Source organism: Prionailurus bengalensis, chromosome C1, assembly GCF_016509475.1.
Source record: "Prionailurus bengalensis isolate Pbe53 chromosome C1, Fcat_Pben_1.1_paternal_pri, whole genome shotgun sequence".
NCBI classification, from domain to species: domain Eukaryota; kingdom Metazoa; phylum Chordata; class Mammalia; order Carnivora; family Felidae; genus Prionailurus; species Prionailurus bengalensis.
This window is the reverse complement of record NC_057345.1, coordinates 143087366-143110792: the sequence shown is the minus strand read 5'-3', so window position 1 is coordinate 143110792 and position 23427 is coordinate 143087366. Positions and strand designations below refer to the sequence as shown.

The following is a 23427-nucleotide window of genomic DNA, read 5'->3' as shown; positions in this document are numbered from 1 at the left end:
CCAGTGCAGCTCAGTGTATGTAGGGTTTGAAACTGCTGGTTTGAAGGTTGGACTACCCAAGTTTGAATCTCAGCTTCTACACTGCTACAAGGATTCAGAGAGATAAGCCGCTAGCTCTGTGCTACTATGATAGTGAGAGCTAAGTAAATATTAGCTGTTCATTATGTCTTATTCCATTTAATTCTTTGAAGTAAGCAGTGCCCCATTGTGTGGATGAGGAGACTGAGTCTGGAGTGGCCGAAGTCACTTGCATAAGGTTTTCAAAAGTACGTTGCAGAGGCAGAATTTAGAACCAGTGTCTATCGGGTATTCTGATTAAACCTCTGATCAGGAGTTACTGTTCTAGGCTACCAGGAAAATCTGTGCTAATGGTAACATTTCTAAGCTTAGAAAAACTTTCAAAAGATCCATCTCAGCGGTCAACCATTCTTAGAGTTCTTTTCTGAGGTGGATAACAAATTCACAGCTATATGGATTAAGCTATGCTTTTCAAAATCTGTGCATGATTTATGAAAAATGCCAAATACACCAGTTCCATCAATACCTCTGCTGTGTAAATGCCGTCATCTATGCAAATATCAACTGGTAATGCCAGCTTAAGGAAACTGTCACAGTGGTGTTCCTTTAGCAATCAGAGGCAAACAAAGAGGTGTTTGTTTGTTTGTTTGTTTGTTTTTAACTTTTAACTAGCTGCCGTAGTTCTCAGCTCTTACAGGATGAATACTGAGTGATGCTGGGCACCCCCAGTACCTTGTCACTTCTGTCAGACTGGATTTCAGTGTTGCTCAAATAGCCCTTCTAGGTTGTGTGCTTCAGTTGAGGACATCGTTGTTTTCATCCTCAAGGCTTATGGCTTAGTGGCCATAGTGACCAGGTATGGCTACTATAGGACAATGACTGAAATTTTCACAGTGCAAGAGTTCGATGGTGTGGATGCTAGAACTGGAACTCATGTACTAATGCAGGATTCTGCTTGCCTGTATTGCAACCTTAGATAAATCTATCTTCTGTAGTCCGAGATACAGGTAGAATTTAGCTCTTGTCATAAGCGGAGCCTCTTTTTCCTTTAGATGTATGTATAAGAGAATGGAATGAAACTTCAGGTCTACAAATTAATGTGAGCTTAATATAAACATAGCATAAAGCAAGAAGAATTGGGACCAAATATCACATAATTTTCATCGCAGTTCACTTCCTAGCGCTTAATCTAGTCAAACTCTTTTACTTCACAACATTCCTACCTTCCGGATCCCTCAGATGCTTCACTATGTTCTGCTGTCTAAATGTATACCTGCAACAGAGGCACAGAGTGTGTGCATCAAACCCCATGCAAGTGAAAAGAACTCATTCCAGGATGCTGTTATGGACGTGGCAGTTTAAGAAGCTCCACGTCACCTCATTTAAACCACTGTGGGTTCTCCTTTCCAGGGTTCAGCGGATTCCTACACGAGCAGGCCGTCTGACTCCGATGTCTCTTTGGAAGAGGATCGGGAAGCGATTCGGCAAGAGAGAGAGCAACAAGCCGCTATCCAGCTTGAGAGAGCAAAGGTGACTTTCTTGCCCCTCTTGGGTTCCAAAGTGTCATGTTGCTCAGCAGGTATCAGCTGCTCTTCCCCTGCCTCAAATTCCTCTGGAACAGTCATTTTAGGATCATCCTAATGAGGCACCAGATTTCAAGGCTCCCTGATCCATTCATCCCCTAAGAGAGGTTAGTAACTTTCCCAGGGGGCCATTTCCTGAGGTACAGATCCTTCTTCACCCTTTGTGTTAGGTTTGGGGCCGAATTATCGGCTATATTCCAACTTCACGGTTGTGGCTAATATTAAGCATGCCGCTCCCAGTGTTGGCAGAGAGCCTCCTAAGGTACAGGTTCTCTATCTGTTCCTGACCCCTCATTGTCTGTGACCTCAGCCTTCATCACAGGCTACACGTGCACTATTGTTCCGTGGGTTTTCCTGTGGGTCTCTCTACCAGTTGCCTCTTGGTTTCAGTCTCCTGTCTCAAGTTCAGGGTGAAATTCAGAGCTTTGAACAACTACTAGCATTTCAGCAAAGATGAGCAGTAGAAGGCATTGCCGAACTTCAGATATCACACAAAAGGATGACCCCCCCCCCACCTCCAGCCCCAAACCTCTGAACCCACAAGAGGCCACAGGAGCAAATTGCATTTTTGAATCTTAGAATCGGAAGAGTCACTAGAGATCTCCCATTCTGTGTCTCTCAAACTTCTAGTTTTTGTTTTTTAGCATAGAATTCCTTTTGTCAGATGAGGTTTTATGCATAATAGCAAAATATAAGACGGGGGTCATGGCCAACTTCTCTTCCTTGCCTTCCATGACAGACTTCTTAAAGCATATTGATCCAGTCTTTCTTATTTTTAGAAGAAAAACTGAAACTCAAATAATATGAATTCCTTCCTTTTTCTGTTTTTATAATAAAATCTTTATGAGAGTAGTAAGAGGAGAACAAGGCGTCTTCATTTGCTGTAACACCCATGCTGTCTGTGCTCGGTTAGCCAAAGGGGGTTTGGGGTGGTGCCCGTGAAAGTGAGACCCTAGCTGGGGTCTCCCCTCAGCTGTTGCCCCCACTCACGTTCTCAGTACAATGAGCCACTAACAAAGTAGCCCCAGATTGCAGGAACCTCGTGTTCTCATTTGTGTTTAATTTTTGTTTTAGTTTTCTTTCAGAGTGTTTTGTGGCCTCTGTGGTCACCCAGATGGCGGCCACAGTGCCGTCAGCTCAGGCTGTTGGTTTGCTTAGCCTCTGTGAGGCTGCACCAGCCTAAGCACTTTGCTGAGGAGGAATTTGTCTCAACAGAGTTTCAGAACCGGCTTTTGTTACCTAGAGAGAAGATGATGTTTGTCCTTGCTGTCTACCCCCTGAATGGCCTTTCTTTTTTCCTGGCAGGACAAGGTATTCTACTGAGTGAGATCCCACAGGTTTTCAGAAATAGGAGGCTATTTCAAAACTATTTATTTTACTCCCACCACCACCTTTTAATGTAAGGCCTAGCACGCGTTTCCTGTATCCCAAGGGACACTGGTTATCATTTTAAAAAACAAACATAAGCTTAGGACCAGAGGAGAAAGCAGAGAGCCTCTTTCCATCTTTCCATCCGTCCCCAATACTTTAGGGTAGGATTCTGTCTTTAGGATGCTGGAAAGTACCACAGAGGGGGGAAATGGTTGGGCTGATCTGGTTGAATCACCGTTAGAGTCATTGCTACAGATTTCTCTATGCTGCCAGGGAACCCATTGGAGACACCTGTTTGAAAAGTGGTTTCCCTTCCGGCCTGGTACTATCAATTACCTTATTATACTTTTCAATATGAAAAATCCTGCTCTGTCTTCCTCCCCCATCCTCACACCATGGTTCTGCCCGAAGTCCAAGCCTGTAGCATTTGCTGTGAAGACGAACGTGAGCTACTGTGGCGCGTTGGATGAGGATGTGCCTGTTCCCAGCACGGCCATCTCCTTTGATGCCAAGGACTTTCTCCACATTAAAGAGGTAAATGTAGGATTCTCTGCAACTGCCGCAAGGCCAGAGCTCGAATCCACTCTGTGCCAAACTAGAGAGGAGCCCTGAGGAACTGCCAGTGTGTTACCTCATTTAATTTGGTGGGCTTTCCAAATCCATTCATTCTCACTGAGATTTAGAAGACTGACATCATCGCTTGCATTATCACACATTGAAAATATTGGATCACCGTCATCATAGGATGGATTTAAGACAGACCTGTGGTCTCCTGGTCACCTTTTAACCACCTTGTATGACTGCAGAGCCACAGATCCATGGATCCAACTTAGGGAAATGTGAATTTGGTGGCATGGTGCCCTACTCATGAGGCACCATTTACAAGGGATATTTTAATTACAAACATCTGTGCTGTAATCCTGTGGACCTTGACCTTGGAACTGACACTAGATGTTATAATCATTAGAGTATTAAAGCTAAGAAGAGGGCAGAGGACTTTGGGGAAACAGAAAGCTTAAAGGATTGAGCAGTACAAGGAGGACTTGAGGCCTTGCAACTTGAAAGGTGGAATAATTACATCAAAAACTTCCGTTTAGTCACCCTAAATTGAAATCCTACTTCATCTCAGACGTTGTGCGGGGCACTGAGAGATTGGAGATGAAGGCTCGCTGTCCCCACTGCCCGGGAGCTCCGAATCTGGTGGAAAAGACTAACAGGCACCTAGTTGCTGCCAAGGATGACAAATTCTGTTATAGTAAAACTGAATGGGTGTTGTGGGAGCCTGAAGAAGGAGCAGGAGGGACCACCTGGCTGGTGGGGAGGAGGATCACAGGGCCAGAGAGCTCTACAGAAGTGGTAAAGCCTGAGGACATTCAGGCTGGGAGGGATGGGGGTGGCATCTGGTGGAAGGGACAGCCAGGAGCATTGCAGCATGGCTGGAGGGCAGTAAGTAGGGGGGGGTGCAGGGGATGAGCCAGGTCTCAGAGGCAGGGGCCTGATAAGAAAAGACCTCTTTTGCCCTGACAAGAAAACTGGACTTTATCACCAGGCAGTGGGCTGAAGAGGAATTTTAAATAATGGACAGTTACAACCAGCCTTGGATCTTAGCATAATAACTCTGATGGTCCAGGGAATATTGTAGAGGCTGAACTAAGGTTGCAGCAGAGAGGCTGGAGAGAGGGAGCAGCTTGGAGGGAGAATGACAAGGCAGATAGACAGGATTGGGAGACTTCACATGGGGAAGGGATATCAGAGAAAGCGAAATAGAAAGGAAGGATGGAGAAAGGCTTTACAGCTTGCTAGAAAGGGTAGATGGGCAGTGTCAGCTTTCAAAATAAAGAAGGCAGAGAGGGGAGACGCCTGTTGCAGGGTGGATGTGGTTATGAATTGGCTTTTAGGTACACTGTGTCTGGGGTACTCTGAAACCCCTGTGAAGACACTTAATAGGCCTTTGGGGCACCTGAGTGGCTTAGGTAATGATTTCACGGTTCGTGGGTTCGAGCCCCATGTCAGGCTCTGTGCTGACAGTTTGGAGACTGGCACCTGCTTTGGATTCTGTGTCTCTTTCTCTCTCTGTCCCTCCCTCCACCTCAAAAATAAGTAAACATGAATTTTTTTTTAAAAGACACTTAATAGGACTTTACCCACATAATCTGAAGGCCAGAGGAGAGGAACTGCAATTTGCTCTTCTAAATGCTTTGAGTTGAAAAGGAGAATGCATTCTTGCCAGAGAAAAGTAACATAGAATTGAATTTAAATTTGTATTTGTTTTTATTAAAAAAAATTTTTTTTACTTTTTTAAAAAACTAATTAACTTATTTATTGTTTAGTTTGCAACCAAGTTAGTTAGCATATAGTGCAACAATGATTCCAGGAGTAGATTCCTTAATGCCCCTTACCCATATAGCCCATCCCCCCTTCCACACCCCCTCCAATAACCCTCTGTTTGTTCTCTGTATTTAAGAGTTTCTTATGTTTTGTCCCCCTCCCTGTTTTTATATGATTTTTACTTCACTTCCCTTATGTTCATCTGTTTTGTATCTTAAAGTCCTCATATGAATGAAGTCACATTATATTTGTTTTCCTCTGACTAATTTCACTTAGCATAATATCGTCTAGTTCCATCCATGTAGTTGCAAATGACAAGATCTCATTTCTTTTAATTGTCGAGTAATATTCCATAGTGTGTGTGTGTGTGTGTGTGTGTGTGTGTGTGTGTGTGTGTATACCACATCTTCTTTATACATTCATCCATCAATGGACATTTGGGCTCTTTCCATACTTTGGCTATTGTTGATAGCAGTGCTATAAACATTGGGGTGCATGAGCCCCTTTGAAACAGCACACCTGTATCCCTTGGATAATGCCTAGTAGTGCAATTGCTGGGTCGTAGGGTAGTTCTATTTTTAATTTTTTGAGGAACCTCCATACTGTTTTCCAGAGTGGCTGCACCAGTTTACATTCCCACCAGCAGTGCAAAAGAGATCCTCTCTCTCCCATCCTTGCCAACATTTGTTGTTGCCTGAGTTATTAATGTAGCCATTCTGACAGGTGTGAGGTGGTATCTCATTGTGGTTTTGATTTGTATTTCCCTGATGATGAGTGATGTTGAGCATTTTTTCATGTGTTGTTTGGATGTCTTCTTTGGAGAAGTGTCTATTCATGTCTTTTGCCCATTTCTTCACTGGATTATTTATTTCTTGGGTGTTGAGTTTGATAAGTTCTTTATAGATTTTGGATACTAACCCTTTATCTGATATGTCATTTGCAAATATCTTCTCCCATTCTGTCGGTTGCCTTTTAGTTTTACTGATTGTTTCCTTCGCTGTGTAGAAGCTTTTTATTTTGATGGTTTGAGGTCCCAATAGTTCATTTTTGCTTTTGTTTCCCTTGCCTCTGGAGACGTGTTGAGTAAGAAGTTGTTGTGGCCGAGGTCAAAGAGGTTTTTGCCTGCTTTCTTCTCGAGGATTTTGATGGCTTCCTGTCTTACATTGAGGTCTTTCATCCATTTTGTGTTGATTTTTGTGTATGGTGTAAGAAAGTGGTCCAGGTTCATTTTTCTAAATGTCGCTGTCCAGTTTTCTCAGCACCATTTGCTGAAGCAATTGTCTTTATTCCATTGGATATTCTTTCCTGCTTTGTCAAAGATTAGTTGGCCATATGTTTGTGGGTCTATTTCTGGGTTCTCTATTCTGTCCCATTGATCTGAGTATCTATTTTTGTGCCTCCCCCCAAATTTTTTTATTGTTTATTCATTTTTGAGAGAAAGAGAGAGTACGTGTGAATGGGGAAGGGGCAGAGAGAGAGGGAGACACAGAATCCGAAGCAGGCTCCAGGCTCTGAGCTGTCAGCACAGAGCCCAACGCAGGGCTCAAACTCATGAACCATAAGATCATGACCTGAGGCAAAGTCGGAAGCTTAACCCACTGAGCCACACAGGCGCCCCTGTTTTTTAGTTTTTTTAAACAGGGAAGATTTCAGCATGTTTCCCATGCTGAGATAATGAACCTAGTGAAATATATTGGATGGAAAAACCATCACTGATTGAATGAGGGGCTGGGATGGGCGGCGGTGGGGGGGTGGTGAGGATGGCATCTGAGAGATGGTCACAAGAACTAGGTCAAGTCAGGAACACAGTCTTGCCTTTCTTGTTCTGCACAGGACTTCCCAGTCGGACTCAGGGGCTTAACATCGGAGGGCATGTAGGCTTGCTGGTCTCCAGTGACACTGCTTAGAGGGAGGTGTTAGAAACTGGGTCTTAGGAAAGAGTGTACAGGGGGAACAGTAAAGTGAAACAGGAGTGTGGTCAACATAAACCTATCACTCCAGGTTGCTGAGATACCTGCACTTATCCCACTGTCTAAAACGTGATGTGCATGCTAAATATGTAACAATTTAGAAAATCATTGTCTTTGAAACTCTGCATTCTAGGGGCACTTGTACCCCAACGTTTATAGCAGCACTCTCAACAATAGCCAAATTATGGAAAGAGCCTAAATGTCCATCAACTGATGAATGGATAAAGAAATTGTGGTTTATATACACAATGGAGTACTACGTGGCAATGAGAAAGAATGAAATATGGCCCTTTGTAGCAACGTGGATGGAACTAGAGAGTGTGATGCTAAGTGAAATAAGCCATACAGAGAGGGACAGATACCATATGTTTTCACTCTTATGTGGATCCTGAGAAACTTGGTGGAAACCCATGGGGGAGGGGAAGGAAAAAAAAAAAGAGATTAGAGTGGGAGAGAGCCAAAGCATAAGAGACTCTTAAAAACTGTGAACAAACTGAGGGCTGATGGGGGGGTGGGAGGGCGGGGAGGGTAGGTGATGGGTATTGAGGAGGGAATCTTTTGGGATGAGCACTGGGTGTTGTATGGAAACCAATTTGACAATAAATTTCATTAAAAAAGAAAGAAAGAAACTCTGCATTCTAAGATGGCATTATTGACACCAAGACGTACATAGTTTTAACATTTTAACCACTTGATAGCAAGTAGGTCAAACATCTGGATGTCTACAGATGTCTCTCTTTGCTGTGCCCATGTGAGCTGGCTGAGGCTCTACATTTGTTCCTTTGTTAAGTTACTCGTTCAAGATATAGTTCTTGAACATTTAGTATGTGCCAGGCCCTGGCAGATGTTGTCTGACAGGCTATAAAAAAAGCAGACAGATTTCCTTCCCTCATGGACTTAAATTCTAGTGGGGAGACAGATAATGAACAAATACTTCCAAATTGTGTCTTTGGGGAAAAAATGAAGCAGATGCTAAAAAAAATTAAAATATAAGGATGAGGAGGTTATATATACTTTTAAATACAGAGGTGATCAGAGAAGGCCTTTTAAAGAACATGACTGTTAAGCAGACACCTGAGGGATGAAGAGGAGCCAGCATTAAAACGATTAAAAGGAGGCCTTCTAGGGAAAGGAAACACTATGTGCAAAGGCCCTGTAGTAGGAAAATAGCCTGGCACAATCAGTTAACTAGAAGAAGGCCATATGGCTGGAATGCAATAAACAAGGGACCTAGTAGTAGGAGAACTAAGTAGTAGTTATAGAACTAAGTGGGGCACAGGTCAAGGAGAACCTTAAAGTGATCATGAGACCAGATTTTATTCTAAGTGGAATGAGAAGCCATTGAAGACTTTTTTTTTTTAATGTTTACTTATGTTTGAGAGACAGAGAGAAAGGGAGACACAGTGTGGGCAGGGGAGGGGCTGGGTGAGAGGGAGACATAGAATCCAAAGCAGGCTTCAGGCTCTGAGCTGTCAGCACAGGGCCCGATGTGGGGCCCAAACTCACGAACGGTGAGATCATGACCTGAACCGAAGTTGGACGCTTAACCGACTGAGCCACCCAGGCTCCCCACCATTAAAAACTTTAAAAGCAGAAGAATGGGATGAATTTATTATTTTTTTAAAGCTACTCTGATTGTTATAGAGACCACAGATTGGAGTGGGATAAGTATGGAATCAGGGAGCCCATTAGAACCATTCTCAGTGAGAGATAATGGAATTGAGCCAGCATTACAGCAGTGAGATGGAAAGAAGTAGACAGATTTGAGATCTATTGCAGACATTCAATGAAGCGTGCTGGTGATGGGTCAGGTGTAGAAACTAAGATTGAGGGAGAAATCCAGCATGATCAAGGAAATCAAGGTTTATGAATTGATCAATGGGGATGGAGATGATGAGGGTGGGAAGAGGACAGATGAGGAGTGGACATCTCAATGGAGATATCAAGTAGAAGTTAGATATAAGAATCTGGAGCTCCAAGGAAAAGAGTTGGGCCAAAGATGTGAATTTAGATCACTAGTTTGTGTGGGTCAATGATCAAAGTCACTTAAGGGAGATTAGAGGGAGAAGAGAAGGCAGCCGGGCATCAAACCCGAAGGAATTCCATTCTGCAGAGGTGGGCTATGTGAAATGACTCAACAAATAAGGAAACTGAAAAGGAGAAGCCTGAGATATAGGATGAAAACCAGGACAGAGCGATACGTAGACATCAAGAGAGGAGTGTGTACAAAAGGAGGAAGAAGTCAGCCGTAGTGAATGGTGTCACACGTTGCCTAAGATGAGGAGTGAGGAACGAACTTTGGATCGGCAACATGGTGGCCAGTGGCATGGAAGTCACTGGGACCATGGTCTGGAAGCCAAATGAAAGGGGATGAAGTGGGAAGGGGGTTAGGAAGTATGTTTAGTAAACATAGACCATGCTTTCAAGGAAGCTGACACAGACCAGGTAGTGGACTGAGGAGGATGTGAAGTCAAAAGAGGTTTTCTTTGAGAGAGAAGTGCTTGGAGCATCTGCACAGGCTGATATTAACAAACAGAGAGAGGGAAAGGTTGATGGGAAAGGAAAGATAGGCAATGGAGTAAAGTTTTTGGGGAGGCAAGAAGGGTGGGATCCAGACCCTGAATAGGGGAGAGAGATTTTTGACAGCAGGGTATCCACTTACTTATTGTAACATGCAGGGAAAGGATGGGTGAAGGCACAGACAGTTCAGAGCCTTGGTAACAGGAAGCTGGGGTAGCATTGACTTGATGGGTAACAGGAAGCTGGGGTAGCATGGCTTCTGCATTCTCAAGGTGTATGTGGTGAGGATATCCATATTTGCCTAGTAGACGGGGACTCTCAGCCTGAAACATGTGCCCCAGCCTCTGAATGGTTAAGTTGATTTTCTCACTGTTTCCACCAAAAATGACCAAACCATGTTCATTAGTCACTAACACCCCTTGCTTCAAAGGAGAAGCAGAATTTTAAAAGGTAAGAGGTTCTCACATATTTTATCCATACCCACTCACACCTGCATTCCAATCTTGCTGTACTTTATTGCTTTCCTCCATGCCATCAATATTCTCCATTTGTCTCATTGGTTGCTTTTTGATCTACATGTCCCTTGATCAGTGACTTTCTCTTCACACAGGCAGGTGGATGGATGGTATTGAGCTGGTAATCCTATGTGGATTAGAGCCACTTGTTTTCAGAGCTTGCGATAACAGATAAGAAAACATCTTAGAAAGAGAAAGTGCTAATCATGTTAGGGAGATGAAAATGAGAAGGACTGGAGCAACACTAAGGTGACCTCCCCAGAACGCTGGCACAAGCTCCTGGAACATCCACATTTGCACACATTTGTGTAATCAGGTTGTAGCCTCCTCTCTCATCTGTCATCTAGAAAGCCATCTCTCATGCACTGTTTTAAACACTTTTTTCAGTAATGAGAAGCTTAACCTTAAAGAAAAGCTACAGTTCTGCTTATCACATACACCAAATGACGAGTGTGTTAAGCTCCTGAATGTACTTAGCAACTTCCCGCCCGGTAGCTCAAAGAATTTTTCATTTGCGTTGAGCCAGATTATCACCAAGCTTTCGCTGTTTCCTAGAACTAGGCTAAAACAGGTTGGGAAGTTGCCATTAACCATTTCAGGAAGCCCTTTAAGGTCACTTGGGTATCATTTAATAAATTAGCCTTCTAGCAGGCTCAGTTAAAGTTCAAGAAATAACTTAAACCCTAGGACACTCTGACTCATAGTCTGCTTTGTCCCCACCACAATAAGATTTGAATTCCAGACCTGTGCACCAAAGATTCTAAAAGGGCTCTCTTGCCTTTTGTTAATTCCAAAATAAACAGGCCTGTTATTTCAGCCCTGTTATCCTGAAATAAAAGATGGGAAGATAGAAAAACCACAGCTTAGATTGTTCAAGATTTTATATTAGGTCAACTTCAGTGCAGTCTCATACTACATGCCATGCATGCCTCATGTAGGAGCTGTGTGCATAATAAAGGCCAAATCCCTAAGGCATATCATTTTGCTTTTGAGTGTGAGGCTGTTGCTGAGAATTACTCAAAGCTATGCAGAATTTCATGCTGCAGTGAGTTAATGAAACCATCCATTCCTCCTTCACAGTGTATCAATGTCATATACACATAAATTTCCCTTTTCTCTGAGCTAAGCAAAGTGTACTACATATAGTTTTTCATTTTGAAAAAAAGCAGATACTTTTTGGATCAAAAAGAGAGAGAATTACCTTGCCCCACGCTGATGAAGACAAGAGTTTTTGGAATCATCTCTGGAGGATGTAAACAATAGGAGTGATACCTGCATTCTAAAAATCATCTACCTGAAACCTTCCTTTGAGGCAGGTGGCTTGGATTAAATATACCTTCTGATTTAGGCTCCAGCAAATCTGTATTTCCAAATACAATTTTGCTGACCCACCGAATAGGATCACGTTCACAGGGTCTTACCCCATATTGTCTGAAGCAGTTGTGTGGGTTTGTTTTCTGAATTTATATGTCATGGAACTTTATTGAAATGGAAATCCTGGTTTTTCTATTGAACTTCAGGCCCTCTGGAGATTATTTCAAAAATTCCACATATATACAATATACTTCTTTTGTAAGAGTAACCTTTTTCAGCAGATAGTGAGATGGACCTTAGTTTGTAAACCAGTGTTTGGAAGATTACAGTTCTCCAATGAGAGTAGATTACAGACAATATTGTGGAATGTTTACCTGAAACTTTTCGACAAATAACAGACAGTTGAGTGTATTTCATCTCAGACTTGTCTGTCTTGTTCTCCAGGGTTCCAATTACATTGATGCATAATTATCCCTATACTATCTATTCCTTAAGACTTGGCTAGGGCTTCTTGACAAGGACCAAAGGAATCCAAAGATTAGGACCCAAATTTAGTCCAGGGATTGGAAAACTGTGGCCTGCAGGCTGATTAGAGCCTGCTGTCTTTTTTGGAAAGAAAAGGTTAACTGAACCATAGCAAATGCTTATTTGTTTACGTATTGTCTATAGCCACTAACATGTGACAATAGCAGATTTAAGTAGTTGCACCAGAAACCATGTGGCCTCCAAAGCCTAAAATATTTACTATCTGGGCCTTTAGATAGAAAGGTTGTAGACTTTGGCTTTAGTCGATACATGTTCTGATATGTATAACATAGTATAACATAATGTAGTGTGTATATATAATATAGTATAGTATAATGTAAAGAGTATTTTTGGTTCTTCTCACCCCCAGAAATTAATTAGTGGAATGTGAAGATAAGTGAATTACTATTGATAGCAGTTTTATTTCTGCATTCCAGAAATACAACAATGATTGGTGGATAGGAAGACTGGTGAAAGAGGGCTGTGAGATTGGCTTCATCCCAAGTCCACTTAGACTGGAGAATATACGGATTCAGCAAGAACAAAAAAGGGGACGTTTTCACGGAGGGTAAGGCTCCTTCCTTCTTAGAAACTTATTTTGGGAGGTGAGTAGAAAAATAAGATGATGTTTTCAAGTTTGCTCATCAGGTTAAATATGTATGCTTTGAGAGTAAAAGGTACTTTTCTGTATATGAGATGTTTCTGACATTGACACAGAGGGGTTTCAGAGAGTTCATTCTCCCCACTGCATGCTAAAGTCTCACCTCATTGGCATCACCATGAATTCCACAGCGGAGATTTTTCTGTGGCCTCAGCAAACCCTGCTTGGAGATTAAGGTCTCCTCTGTGATGGTCACGGGACATTCTTTCTCAGTACAGTAAGTGGGAACCTGACCTGACCTGGCATCAAGGCTCTTCCTGGTTAACTTTCAGAGACCCTCTCTCAAGCGGGCATGTAATGCAGTGGTACATATGGTACCATCCCAGGGCTAGAGGTTGCCTCCACCCCACGGCATCTACCGTCTCTTGATAATGGAGTGAAGATTCTGTCTAACTTCAGATGAATCAACCTGTAGTACACTAAAGAAATAGCTACAAAAATCTCAGAGTGCAGGTGTTTGTAGGTCCCAAGGATACAAACAAAGCCTGAGAAAAGAGAAATCAGAATCATCCGAGCCTGCATATATTGAGAACCTACAATGAAGCATGAATTTAATGTTATCATTTTTTGAAAGACCTAAAATAGAAGCAGTTCTTTCTCTTGACTCTCACTTCCTTTTTCTGTTGGATCCTTTTCTGCTTCAAAAACTCCTGTGTTCTTAAGGGGCCCTTTGCCTTTGTCTTAATGGGAACTTCTTAATTATGATAAAACATCACAAAAGTACAGTGAGCCCCACTTTTAATTGCCAATCTTCTTTAGTATATAACATGCCTGTAATATTATTAATTATTAATTCTTCTTATCCCTTCTTCTCTTGACTGTTTTGTCTCGATTGCTGCTCCTTAAATGCATGAGGAACACACGTTCCTGCTTTAGGACCTTTGCACCTGCTAGTTTTTTTTCTTATTGGAACACTTTGCTTCATATTTCCACCAGCTCACTCCTTCATCTGCTTCAGATCTTTGTTAGATATAATCTTTTCAGTGACCCCTTTTCTGCCACCATCTTTAAAATTGTACCCACTTCCCTTCCCTTACTTCCTATCTCTCTCCTTGACTTCGTTTTCCCTATTGCAATTATTACTGTCAGAAATACTATGTATTTACCTGTTCATCTGTTTGATAGTGATATCTCCCACTAAAATCTGTCTCTGTGAGGAAGGGATTTTGTCTTTCCCCCCTACTGTTGTATTCCTAGTTTCTAGAACAGTGGATACTCGATAAATATTTGTTGTATGAAATAATAAATGAATTTTTATCATTTCCAAAATTGTTATTTTATTATTATTATTTTATTATGTTATTATGTACTTTTGAATAAAAGCTTTTTTTTTTTGTGGCAGGCCAGGAGTAAAACCAAGAGCTCACAGACATGATCTTATACAACCCTGTGAGGTGTAACTTTTTCTGTAGATAGGGCAACTGAGGCTCAAAGATATGAAATATGATGTGCCAAGTTACCACGACTAGTAAGGGGAAAAGCCAGGATGAGATATTAGATAGTTCTGACCTAGGGACCATACTCTCAAGCATAAAAGGGAAGAACATTAGGAAGGTAGGCTCCCAAGGGACTCTGTGGGCTTCTGGGAAGCTTCCAAAGCAGCAAGAGGAGACTGATGGAACAATTGCCCAGTAGGTCACAACTAATGTTTTTTGTGACCAAATCCTTACCTTTTTTTTTAATTCTGACTCCCATAAAATCACTTAAAAATTTTATTTTTAAAGTTTATTTTGAGAGAGAGCTCACACACGTGAGTAGGGGAGGGGCAGAGAGAGAGGGAGAGACAGAATCTCAGTCAGGCTTCGCACTATCGGTGTGGAGCCCAATGAGGGGCTCGAACCCAGAACAGTAAGATCATTACCTGAGTCGAAATCAAGAGTCAGATGCTTAACCAACTGAGCCATCCAGGCATCACCCAATAAAATCACTTTTAAAAGGAAATTTTTTTTCTAGGTCTTACAGCTGTTTTGAGCTGTGTTTGACATCCGACTGGTGCATTGGTGACTGGTATTAAGCATCAGTTCACAAGAGTGTTTCTGTCAGTGATTTTTCTGCCTAATTTCTGTATTGAATAACTAGGAGAGATATTTTTGCATAGTATTTCCAGGTCCAGTTTGTTCCCCACCTTCTCTAAGAAATAGGTCAAAGAAAACATGTGGACAGATTCTTGAAGTTCTTCTCCAAGGCAGGATTTGGTGTGTTTTGAATTATTTAGTAGGATTTAGGCCAAAGAAAGCTTTGTACTCTCAAGTTCTATTTTCAAGGAATCTGGGGAATGAGTCCTAAGCTCCTTCTCTATCCTAGGAAATCCAGTGGAAATTCTTCTTCAAGTCTTGGAGAAATGGTATCAGGGACATTTCGAGCAACACCCACATCAACAGGTAAGGGTTTTAGGGGTTTTTTTAATGGAATGTTTTTTTTTCCCTTAGGATTTGAACATACACACAAGTAGTTCTACTAATTTGGAAATAATTTAAGGCTTTGATTTAAAAATTCTTCTACTTAACTCTTCATTGCTCATTTGCTTTCTATAGTAATTTGATTTGATTTAAAGGGTACTTGTGATACTAAAAATTCAAATCATTACAATCTGATTTTGAAAAATCTTGTTTACCCCCCAGAGCCAGTAACTGTCCATTGTGCAGACCAATCTGAAGCAAGTCCATTATTCCACCCAAGAACCCAACAGACTTTAAGATGGTGAAAGCCAATTAAAAAGAAAAAAAAAGTTGTAGACTCTGAAGAAAATGCTCTATTTCAGTCTCCATGGGGAACTTTAAGATGGTACAGCCTGGGCTGTGGAGACTGGAAAGGTTGAAGCAGAAAATGGGCCCAGATGACCTCATTTCTGTTTGGAAAGCAGATAACCAAGCCCTGGAATTAATGGAAATGAAGGGACAGTGGTGGTCCAATCAAGAGTTGTTATATATTTGATAATTATGGAGACATTCAAGCAGGAATTTTCCTTCTACCACATTCCCTGACTCCTATAGTCTAATTTGTTCTGGCCCAGAATTGATGCTGCATTAGGGCATCCAGTATTACCAACTCAGAAGGGCAAGTGTAAGGTCTAGCCTGGCCTACCGTAACTGCAGGGAACGGGATTGGTTCTGGAGTAGTGCTGAGTGCTGGGTCCTTGTTTGGGTGGATCTTTCCTCATATCCTGTGCTCTGAACTGAACTAGGTCTCTGGGTTGTCCCCAGATGGACCGGACCCACTTTGATGGCCAAACAAAACCAGTTTAAACAAAATCAGTTTAATCAGGTATCAAATGTATTTTGCCTCATCCCCATTTGTTGGACATTTAGGTCATTACAAACCTATTACACTATTACAAACAAGAAAGAACAGGAATAAATGGTTATAAATTTATTTGAAATTAAGAACAGCATAGTAGGAAAAATATGTCACTATCCTGGAAAGTAGGCAAAAACTTAACGAACACACAAAGGACTGCAGAATTTTCTCCTGGTTCATCAAAATTACAAATCCAAAAATAACTCCTGATTAAGGTGATGATCATTTTTACCCAAATTGTCGTTCTTAATTCCTTTTTATCAAATTGTATTTGTCCAAGTTGTTCTCAGCCTCACTGTATGCTGTGTGTAGCAAGAAACAACCTATGGCCCATGGCTGGCCCAGAATTTCTAGTGTTTTCATGCAGTCCACCCTCCACACCCAACATGAAATCAGGATATAAGGTCATTTGTACGGGGAGAAGTTGTCTGTTTTTTCATTTGTCTTCAAAATTGTCTTGTCCAGAATGAAATAATAGAGTAGTTCTCCACAGAGAGGGTAATAGTGACATGATGAGAATTATAGGGACAAATTGGTACATTCTTCCATCTTTTAAAATCATGTACTATCATTTACAGAGATTACGTATTTTGATATGGCTCTCATTGTTGTCTTTTAGCAAAACAGAAGCAAAAAGTGGTAAGTTGTGTTTCCTTTTTAAATCTTCCTTTAAGGTTTCTATCCGCACGTGCCTGCAATGTTCCATTTCAGTGACCCAAATGGCTATAAAATAAGGGATGAGCCTCCTTGGTGGGGACCTGTGGTAATCATTTTGTGCTCAACCTGAGAATTACGATGCTATGGCTTTTGAGAAGGCATGCTTATCCTCACCTTGTCATGATGTCCAATCATCTTTTTCAGACGGAGCACATCCCTCCTTATGATGTTGTGCCATCCATGCGTCCGGTGGTGTTAGTGGGGCCGTCACTGAAGGGTTATGAGGTACAAATACCAGTCTGTTATGCTTCAGTTCTTGATCAAGAACCTAGGAGACAGCCTTGGGAGCTTGCTCCTCTAGGGTCTGCTTACAGAGAGGTACCGATGGGGCCAATTCTCCACATGTGAAGGCGGGTGGCACAGCATGGGGCTTATGTGGCCCTTCACTCTTTCTTCCCTCTCTGGCACGCTTCTCATCTTATATGTATCACTTTGTTTAGAAATACATCCCTTAAAACATTTATGATGGAAAGTTGTGGTCAAAGGTTTCCTCTGCATTAAATTCAAAGTGAAGGTCTATGTAGTCTCAACCATTCCCGTTACTGTTGGAAATAATCAAGTATGGGAGCACCTGGCTGGCTCAGTGGTAGAGCATGCAACTCTTGATCTCAGGGTGGTGAGTTCAAGCCCCATGCTGTAGAGCTTACGTAAAACTAACTAACTAAATAAATAAATAAATGCATAAATAAATAAATGAGTATGAACAGCACAAGAGAACAATGTAGGCAATCTTCCAGTAAACTTAAACCTTCAAAGCACCAACAAACCTCACCTTGCTGGGTGCTCAACATGATGCCATACCCCACCAAATATTTCTCTCATTTATTTCAAAGACACATAGAAGGGAAAAATTGTCCACGAAAGTATTAATGAACTTGTTCAGAGATTAAACAATACCATGTAAGAAGGAAAAGAGTGAAGGCTTTAGAAGTACTGTGTTTCGGGTGTTTCCATTTTGATTTCGTGCTAGCATAGATAAAACTAGGTGGGGTGGGACATTAAAATGTGTCTCCTTTCTTCCTCTCCCCCTTCCCTTCGCTTCTCAGTGGGGAATGTCCAAGGAAAAGCAGGCGAGTGATCTGTAGAAATGGAGAATTTCTACCAGCATGCACAGACTAGCAGGTGGCCAAGCCCAGGGCTGGCCACAGGAGTTCTAGCTGGTCCTCACTGGAGGCAAGCACCCATTCGGGCGAGCCAAGGACAGGCAGCACTTGCGAGCAAAGCCAGCCTATTGTGGTCTCTTGGCTGCAGTTCTATCACCTAATAAGGGAAGGGAGTCTGCCTTAGGTCTAGTGAACACTGCTGGCTCATTCAACACCCTAGAGGACAACCAAGGGGGAAATTTGAGTAAGTGTAAGTGGTTAAGCATGAAAAACGCCTTCCAGGACAACCTGCCCTACCCCTCAGAGACAACAGGCTGTGTGAGGTCTTTGCTCAGACAAAGTGCCCTTCCCTTCCACCTCTCTCACTTTTGACTTCTCTCTCTCTCTGTCTCTCTGCGTGTGTTTGCCTCATTCTTTTTTTCTCACCTCTGCAAAGGTAACAGACATGATGCAGAAAGCCCTCTTTGATTTCCTGAAGCACAGGTTTGATGGGAGGTGAGACATACAGATGTTTTTGTATTTTTATTTTCCTTTAACCGAACATGTATGATAAATTGATTTGTGGATCTGTGTTTCCAGCAATTGCAGAAGTTCTCTAATTAAAAGTTAACTCAGTATTCAGGGAAGAATACAATGAGAAAATTCTGAAGATATGAAGTTATGAAGTATAGCGTTGAATCCCTAAGGGAGAAAGGACCTTGAGAAGGAAAATAACCCATTTGTTTTAATTAAATGTATGTGTTTGTCTTTATTTCCTTGCTTGTTAGTGAATTCATATCAAACTTATTTTTATGAAATATAGTAATGAAAATATAGAATATTTTGATAAATGTGGTGGCTTGCTGGTCAAGCTGGTAGTAGCACTTGGGAACTGTGCGTGCGTATGTTTGTGTGTGTGTGTGTGTGTGTGTGTGTGTGTGTGTGTGTATGCATGTACGTGTGTATCATATGAAGGTGTAAAGTGCTGCGTTTTCTCAGAAGAAGAGTGCAAGAAATGTTTTCATCATAAACCTCCCTAAGTGACTACTTTGTAGAGAATAGTACTTGTTTGGATGCTTAGTTCTGGGTTCATTTCATCAGAAATCACCTTGTAGTTTGTTAGTGTATTTTGTATGTATCCTCTTATTCATACGGCTCAATCTTTAGCCATCAAATAATTTTATCATTTAGGTTTTGTGAAAAACGTCTAGAAAGAGTTCCTGTGTTTCGCAGAGAAATGGAAAAAAGTCCATGTTGATTTGATACGATGTACTAAGCTCCTTTACAATGCAGAACACACTCCTTGTAAAAATAACATGCAAATATCGAAGACATAGTAGAAATGAAGAAAATGTACACAGTGTATACTGAGAAGTATGGGTACATGCATCCAGCTTACCAAATATATTTTTTAAATAGCATCAAATACATTTTGAAAAATATGCTATTTTAAGGGAAAAAAGCAAACCATGCTTTGAGTACAAACTGTATACATTTGTCAAAAGAAAAGCCTTCTGGGTATTCGTACTTAAAATATTCATTAGCTTCTGGGACTATATACAAAGAAACTGAGATTTTAGTTCCAATAATTGAGATTTTAGTTCAAGAAATCAGAATGCTTCAGAGCCATTATGTGAATAGCTGAGTACATTAATACAGTGCCAGGCTGCCTTAATGAATAGACCCCAAAATATATAATGATTTAAACACAAGTGGGAGCTTACTGTTGCTCATTTAACAGTCTGAGGCAGGTGTCCCTCAGCGAGGAGGAAGTGATAGAGTGGCGGAGGGGAGGATTGGGCGGAAAGCTTCTTCCATCCATCATTTGGAGCCCTCGGCCTGAGGGGGGCTCTCCGGTCAGCTGGTGGGGAGAGGCACATGCCAGCCTGGACATGACGCACATGAATCCTCACTTTTCATTGGTTAAAACTTGGTTGTGTGTCCACACTGAATTACAAAACAGGCTGGGAAATGCAGTCTAGCCATGGCTCAGGAGGAAGAGGAAATAGATTTTGCTGAACAAATAACCGTCTCTGCCACATTCATCTAGTGTACCCAAAAGGCTTACTAAGAAAGCCTTGGATTTATCCTGCTCCTCTCCCCACCCCCCTTGTTTTTAAACAGAAGATACACAGAGAATGAGGTGGTTTCAAAGAAAACAAATGAAGCACTGAATACTAGAATATTGGGGTTGGAAGGAAATGTAAAAGTTCTTTTATTCTAATCTCTTTGCTTCAGCAACCACAAACAGATGGATAAACTGCTTCTGTTTGAGAATGTTTGGTTATTGAGAATTCACTTCTTGAAAAAGCATTGCAAAGAACAGCTGAACTCCGACTCTGTAATTTAATAGCATTGGTCTTGGTCTCGCCTTCTGATGATTGGGCCTTAATCCTTACCTTCATGCAGCAGTCTGTGGATTGTTGACAGCTAACATTCATGGCTCAGTCTTCTGTGTTCTTTTTCTTTTTTTAATGTTTGTTTATTTTTGAGAGACAGAGAGAGATAGAGCATGAGTGGGGGAGGAGGAGAGAGAGAGAGAGAGAGAGAGACAGAATCCAAAGCAGGCTCCAGGCTCTGAGCTGTCAGCACAGAGCCCAATGTGGGGCTTGAACCCATGAACTACGAGATCATGACCTGAGCCAAAATTGGATGCTTAACCAACTGAGCCACCCAGGCGCCCCTCAGTCTTCTGTGTTCTTGGTCACACACACACACACACACACACACACACACACACATACACATACACACTTCCTTTAACTATGCTTGAAGTCACATGGTTTTAACCTCTGTTGTCTTTACCTAAGGAAGTTCTGAGCTGTACCTCATCATGAGACCTGGTAACAGTCCTCAAGCTGAACAATCGTGTCCCATAACACAGCCTGTTTGTGTTAGATTCTTTCCATCACCATGTAACATCCTTACAAATAACAGTATTTTTAACTGTCTGAAAGGTAGGACGGAAAGGAAAAGAAGAAGGGGATTTTTTAAAATTTCACAAAGAGAAAGTGAATGGCTTAATTACTACTTTCAAGAATGAAGCATCTGAGGTTCTTCCTCAATTTTCAGGCCCAGAAAGAGGAAGTGCATTTGATTGTAACAGCAGAGATTTGTTTTGAGTCAGGTAAAGTTGCTGCATCAAGCATTTATACACATTGTTGAAGATGGTTTTAGTAGAAATAGGATTGAAATGTCAACGCCAAGTGTTCCATATGGTCTGATGGCACAGCAGAGGATCTAGAGATAAAAGGAAGATTTCAACAGCAGCCAAAGTAATAGCCAGAGAAAGAGACTCGGTGCTGGAGAGCTCTGATTTATGGCAGAGTTGATAGAAGATAGACAGTAAAGGTGGGAGTAGCAGGGTGGACTTGCTTTCAGATAATAAGAGGACAGTGCTGCAGAAAAACCAGTAATGAATTTATTAGTTGAGGGTATGTAGAGACTTTGATAAGGAAGAAGCCATGTGCTTGTAGCTTCACGCCGACTCTGACACATCTGCTGTGTGGGAAATAGCCTTACATTTTGAGCTATGACAATCTGCTGTATTATGTTTTACCAATTAATAAAGAGAGTGAAAACAACAAATAGTCTTTAACTGAAACCAGCCAAGAGAACAATTACACAGAAGGCTATAGCACAGTGATACAGCATAAACAGTATGTTCTAATGAAAACCCACTCAGTGTTTCATTGGCTATGAATGTAGTAGGTTAGACAAAATAGTCAAGAGAAAGTCTTATTATTTTCCAGAAAGAGCAAAAAATGGATCCATTGGCTAAGAGGCTTTCTTCAGTACTGTTTTCCAGATCCTGGTTAGACAGTAATTCAACAAATTGGATTAAAGTCCAGTACCTTGATTGTTACAAAATCACATACTTGCCCTTTTTTGATACCTTAGAAATTATTTGGGTCCGTTGAGAGCTGCTTATTAGACAGTTTTATCGCCATGATTGCTACTGTAGGGCCTAACTGTAATACGCAGAAGAAATATGAAAAGCATAGTACCAAATAGTTCCTGAGGAACCCTCGTCCATGTGCATATCCACATGTGGTGACAGTGCCTGTGCACAGATCGTAAATTAGATGAGCCTAACCAGCTGGTACGATGGCATCAGCCTGGTGAACACACAGGGTTCACAACGATGTGGAACTTTTCTCTCTTCATTTTCTACCACAAACATTCATTGGGGATCATCCTTTGGGATGAGGTTTGTTCAGCTGGTTGAATATACCATTCATAGAACAGCAGGCAGTCCAACCAACTGTCATTTGTTGAACTATGCTAATCGTTTCAAATTCCAATAAAATTGCTGGCTTTAGGCATTTTGATGACTAGATCAGATCAGCTCTATGGCAATTACTGAACACTTTGTAATCGACATGATCGTGGCCAAAAATCCTAAATGAACATCCTGTAATCTACATAGATAAAATCTGAAGTTAAAGGAAGTTATTAGTCAAAGGCCACTCGAAGGAAAAAAGGGTTTGAGGGACACTTAGGTGGCTCAGTCAGTTAAGCGTCTGACTCTGGATTTTGGCTCTGGTCATGAACTCATGGTTCCTGAGTTCGAGCTCTGTGTCAGGACTCTGCACTGGGGTGGAGCCTGCTTGAGATTCTCTCTCTCCCTCTCCCTCTGCCCTTCTGCCTCTCACACTCCCTCGCTCTCTCTCTCTTTCCAAAATAAAAATAAAGGGAGGGGGAATACTTTTTTAAAAAGGGTTTGAGGAAGAATTTGAAGAAAAGAGGCTGAGAATACAACTTAGGAGACTCAGAGAGGTAATGTTTGTTCATAAACAGCAATGGGAACCCTTGATGCTATCAACAGAGCAGCCAAGTCATGGCAGAATCAAAACACCTTGTAACTGCCGTCAACAAATGGAAAAGAACAACACAGCACCTTCTGTTTCAAAGTCAATATCACCCTCTTATTGTCTCCTTCTACCATTCTCTCTCTTCAGGTGGAGACTCATCAGTGGTCAAACACTAGAGATAAGAAATTGAACACTTTAATGCCAAACATGAATACTTAAATTAGCAGGTTTTGATTACAACACGTCTGACCTGATTCTCCTCCCCTTAAAGTCTATATAAATTCCATGGACTCTGGTGGTAGGAGAGTTCATGGTAGACTGCTTTTTTTTGAGGACAGAATATAAAGAAACTGTCCCCTTCAAGTCTTCAAATCTGCAGTAATTGTCTTCTATATATTAGGTTAACAAAGCACTTTTGTATATTACCTCGTTGCCCCTACTGGCAGTCCCAGAAGATAGTTTGGCAAAGCTGCTATCACTATTTTATTTTATTTTATTTTATTTTATTTTATTTTATTTTATTATTTTTTTCTAAATATAATTTATTGTCAAGTTAGCTAACATACAGTGTATACAGTGTGCTCTTGGCTTCAGGAGTAGATTCCCATGATTCATCACTTGTATACAACACCCAATGCTCATCACAACAAGTGCCCTCCTCAATGCCCATCACCCATTTTCCCCTCCCCCTGTTGCCCCCCTTAAACCTTCA

At 41.5% G+C, this 23427-nt stretch overlaps 1 protein-coding gene across 4 annotated transcripts in view; it reads left to right on the top strand.

Moving 5' to 3' along the window:
* CACNB4 (calcium voltage-gated channel auxiliary subunit beta 4) overlaps positions 1-23427 on the top strand; it is a 253636-nt gene that overhangs the window by 195330 nt on the left and 34879 nt on the right. For 3 of the 4 annotated variants that reach the window (XM_043576711.1, XM_043576712.1, XM_043576714.1), the window contains 7 exons: positions 1429-1548; positions 3384-3506; positions 12582-12712; positions 15110-15186; positions 16722-16741; positions 16964-17044; positions 18359-18417. In XM_043576711.1, the coding sequence (XP_043432646.1) occupies positions 1429-1548; positions 3384-3506; positions 12582-12712; positions 15110-15186; positions 16722-16741; positions 16964-17044; positions 18359-18417 (611 nt within the window). Of the gene's footprint in view, positions 1-1428; positions 1549-3383; positions 3507-12581; positions 12713-15109; positions 15187-16721; positions 16742-16963; positions 17045-18358; positions 18418-23427 lie in introns of those variants that run through there. The other variant, XM_043576715.1, reaches the window with a different exon arrangement.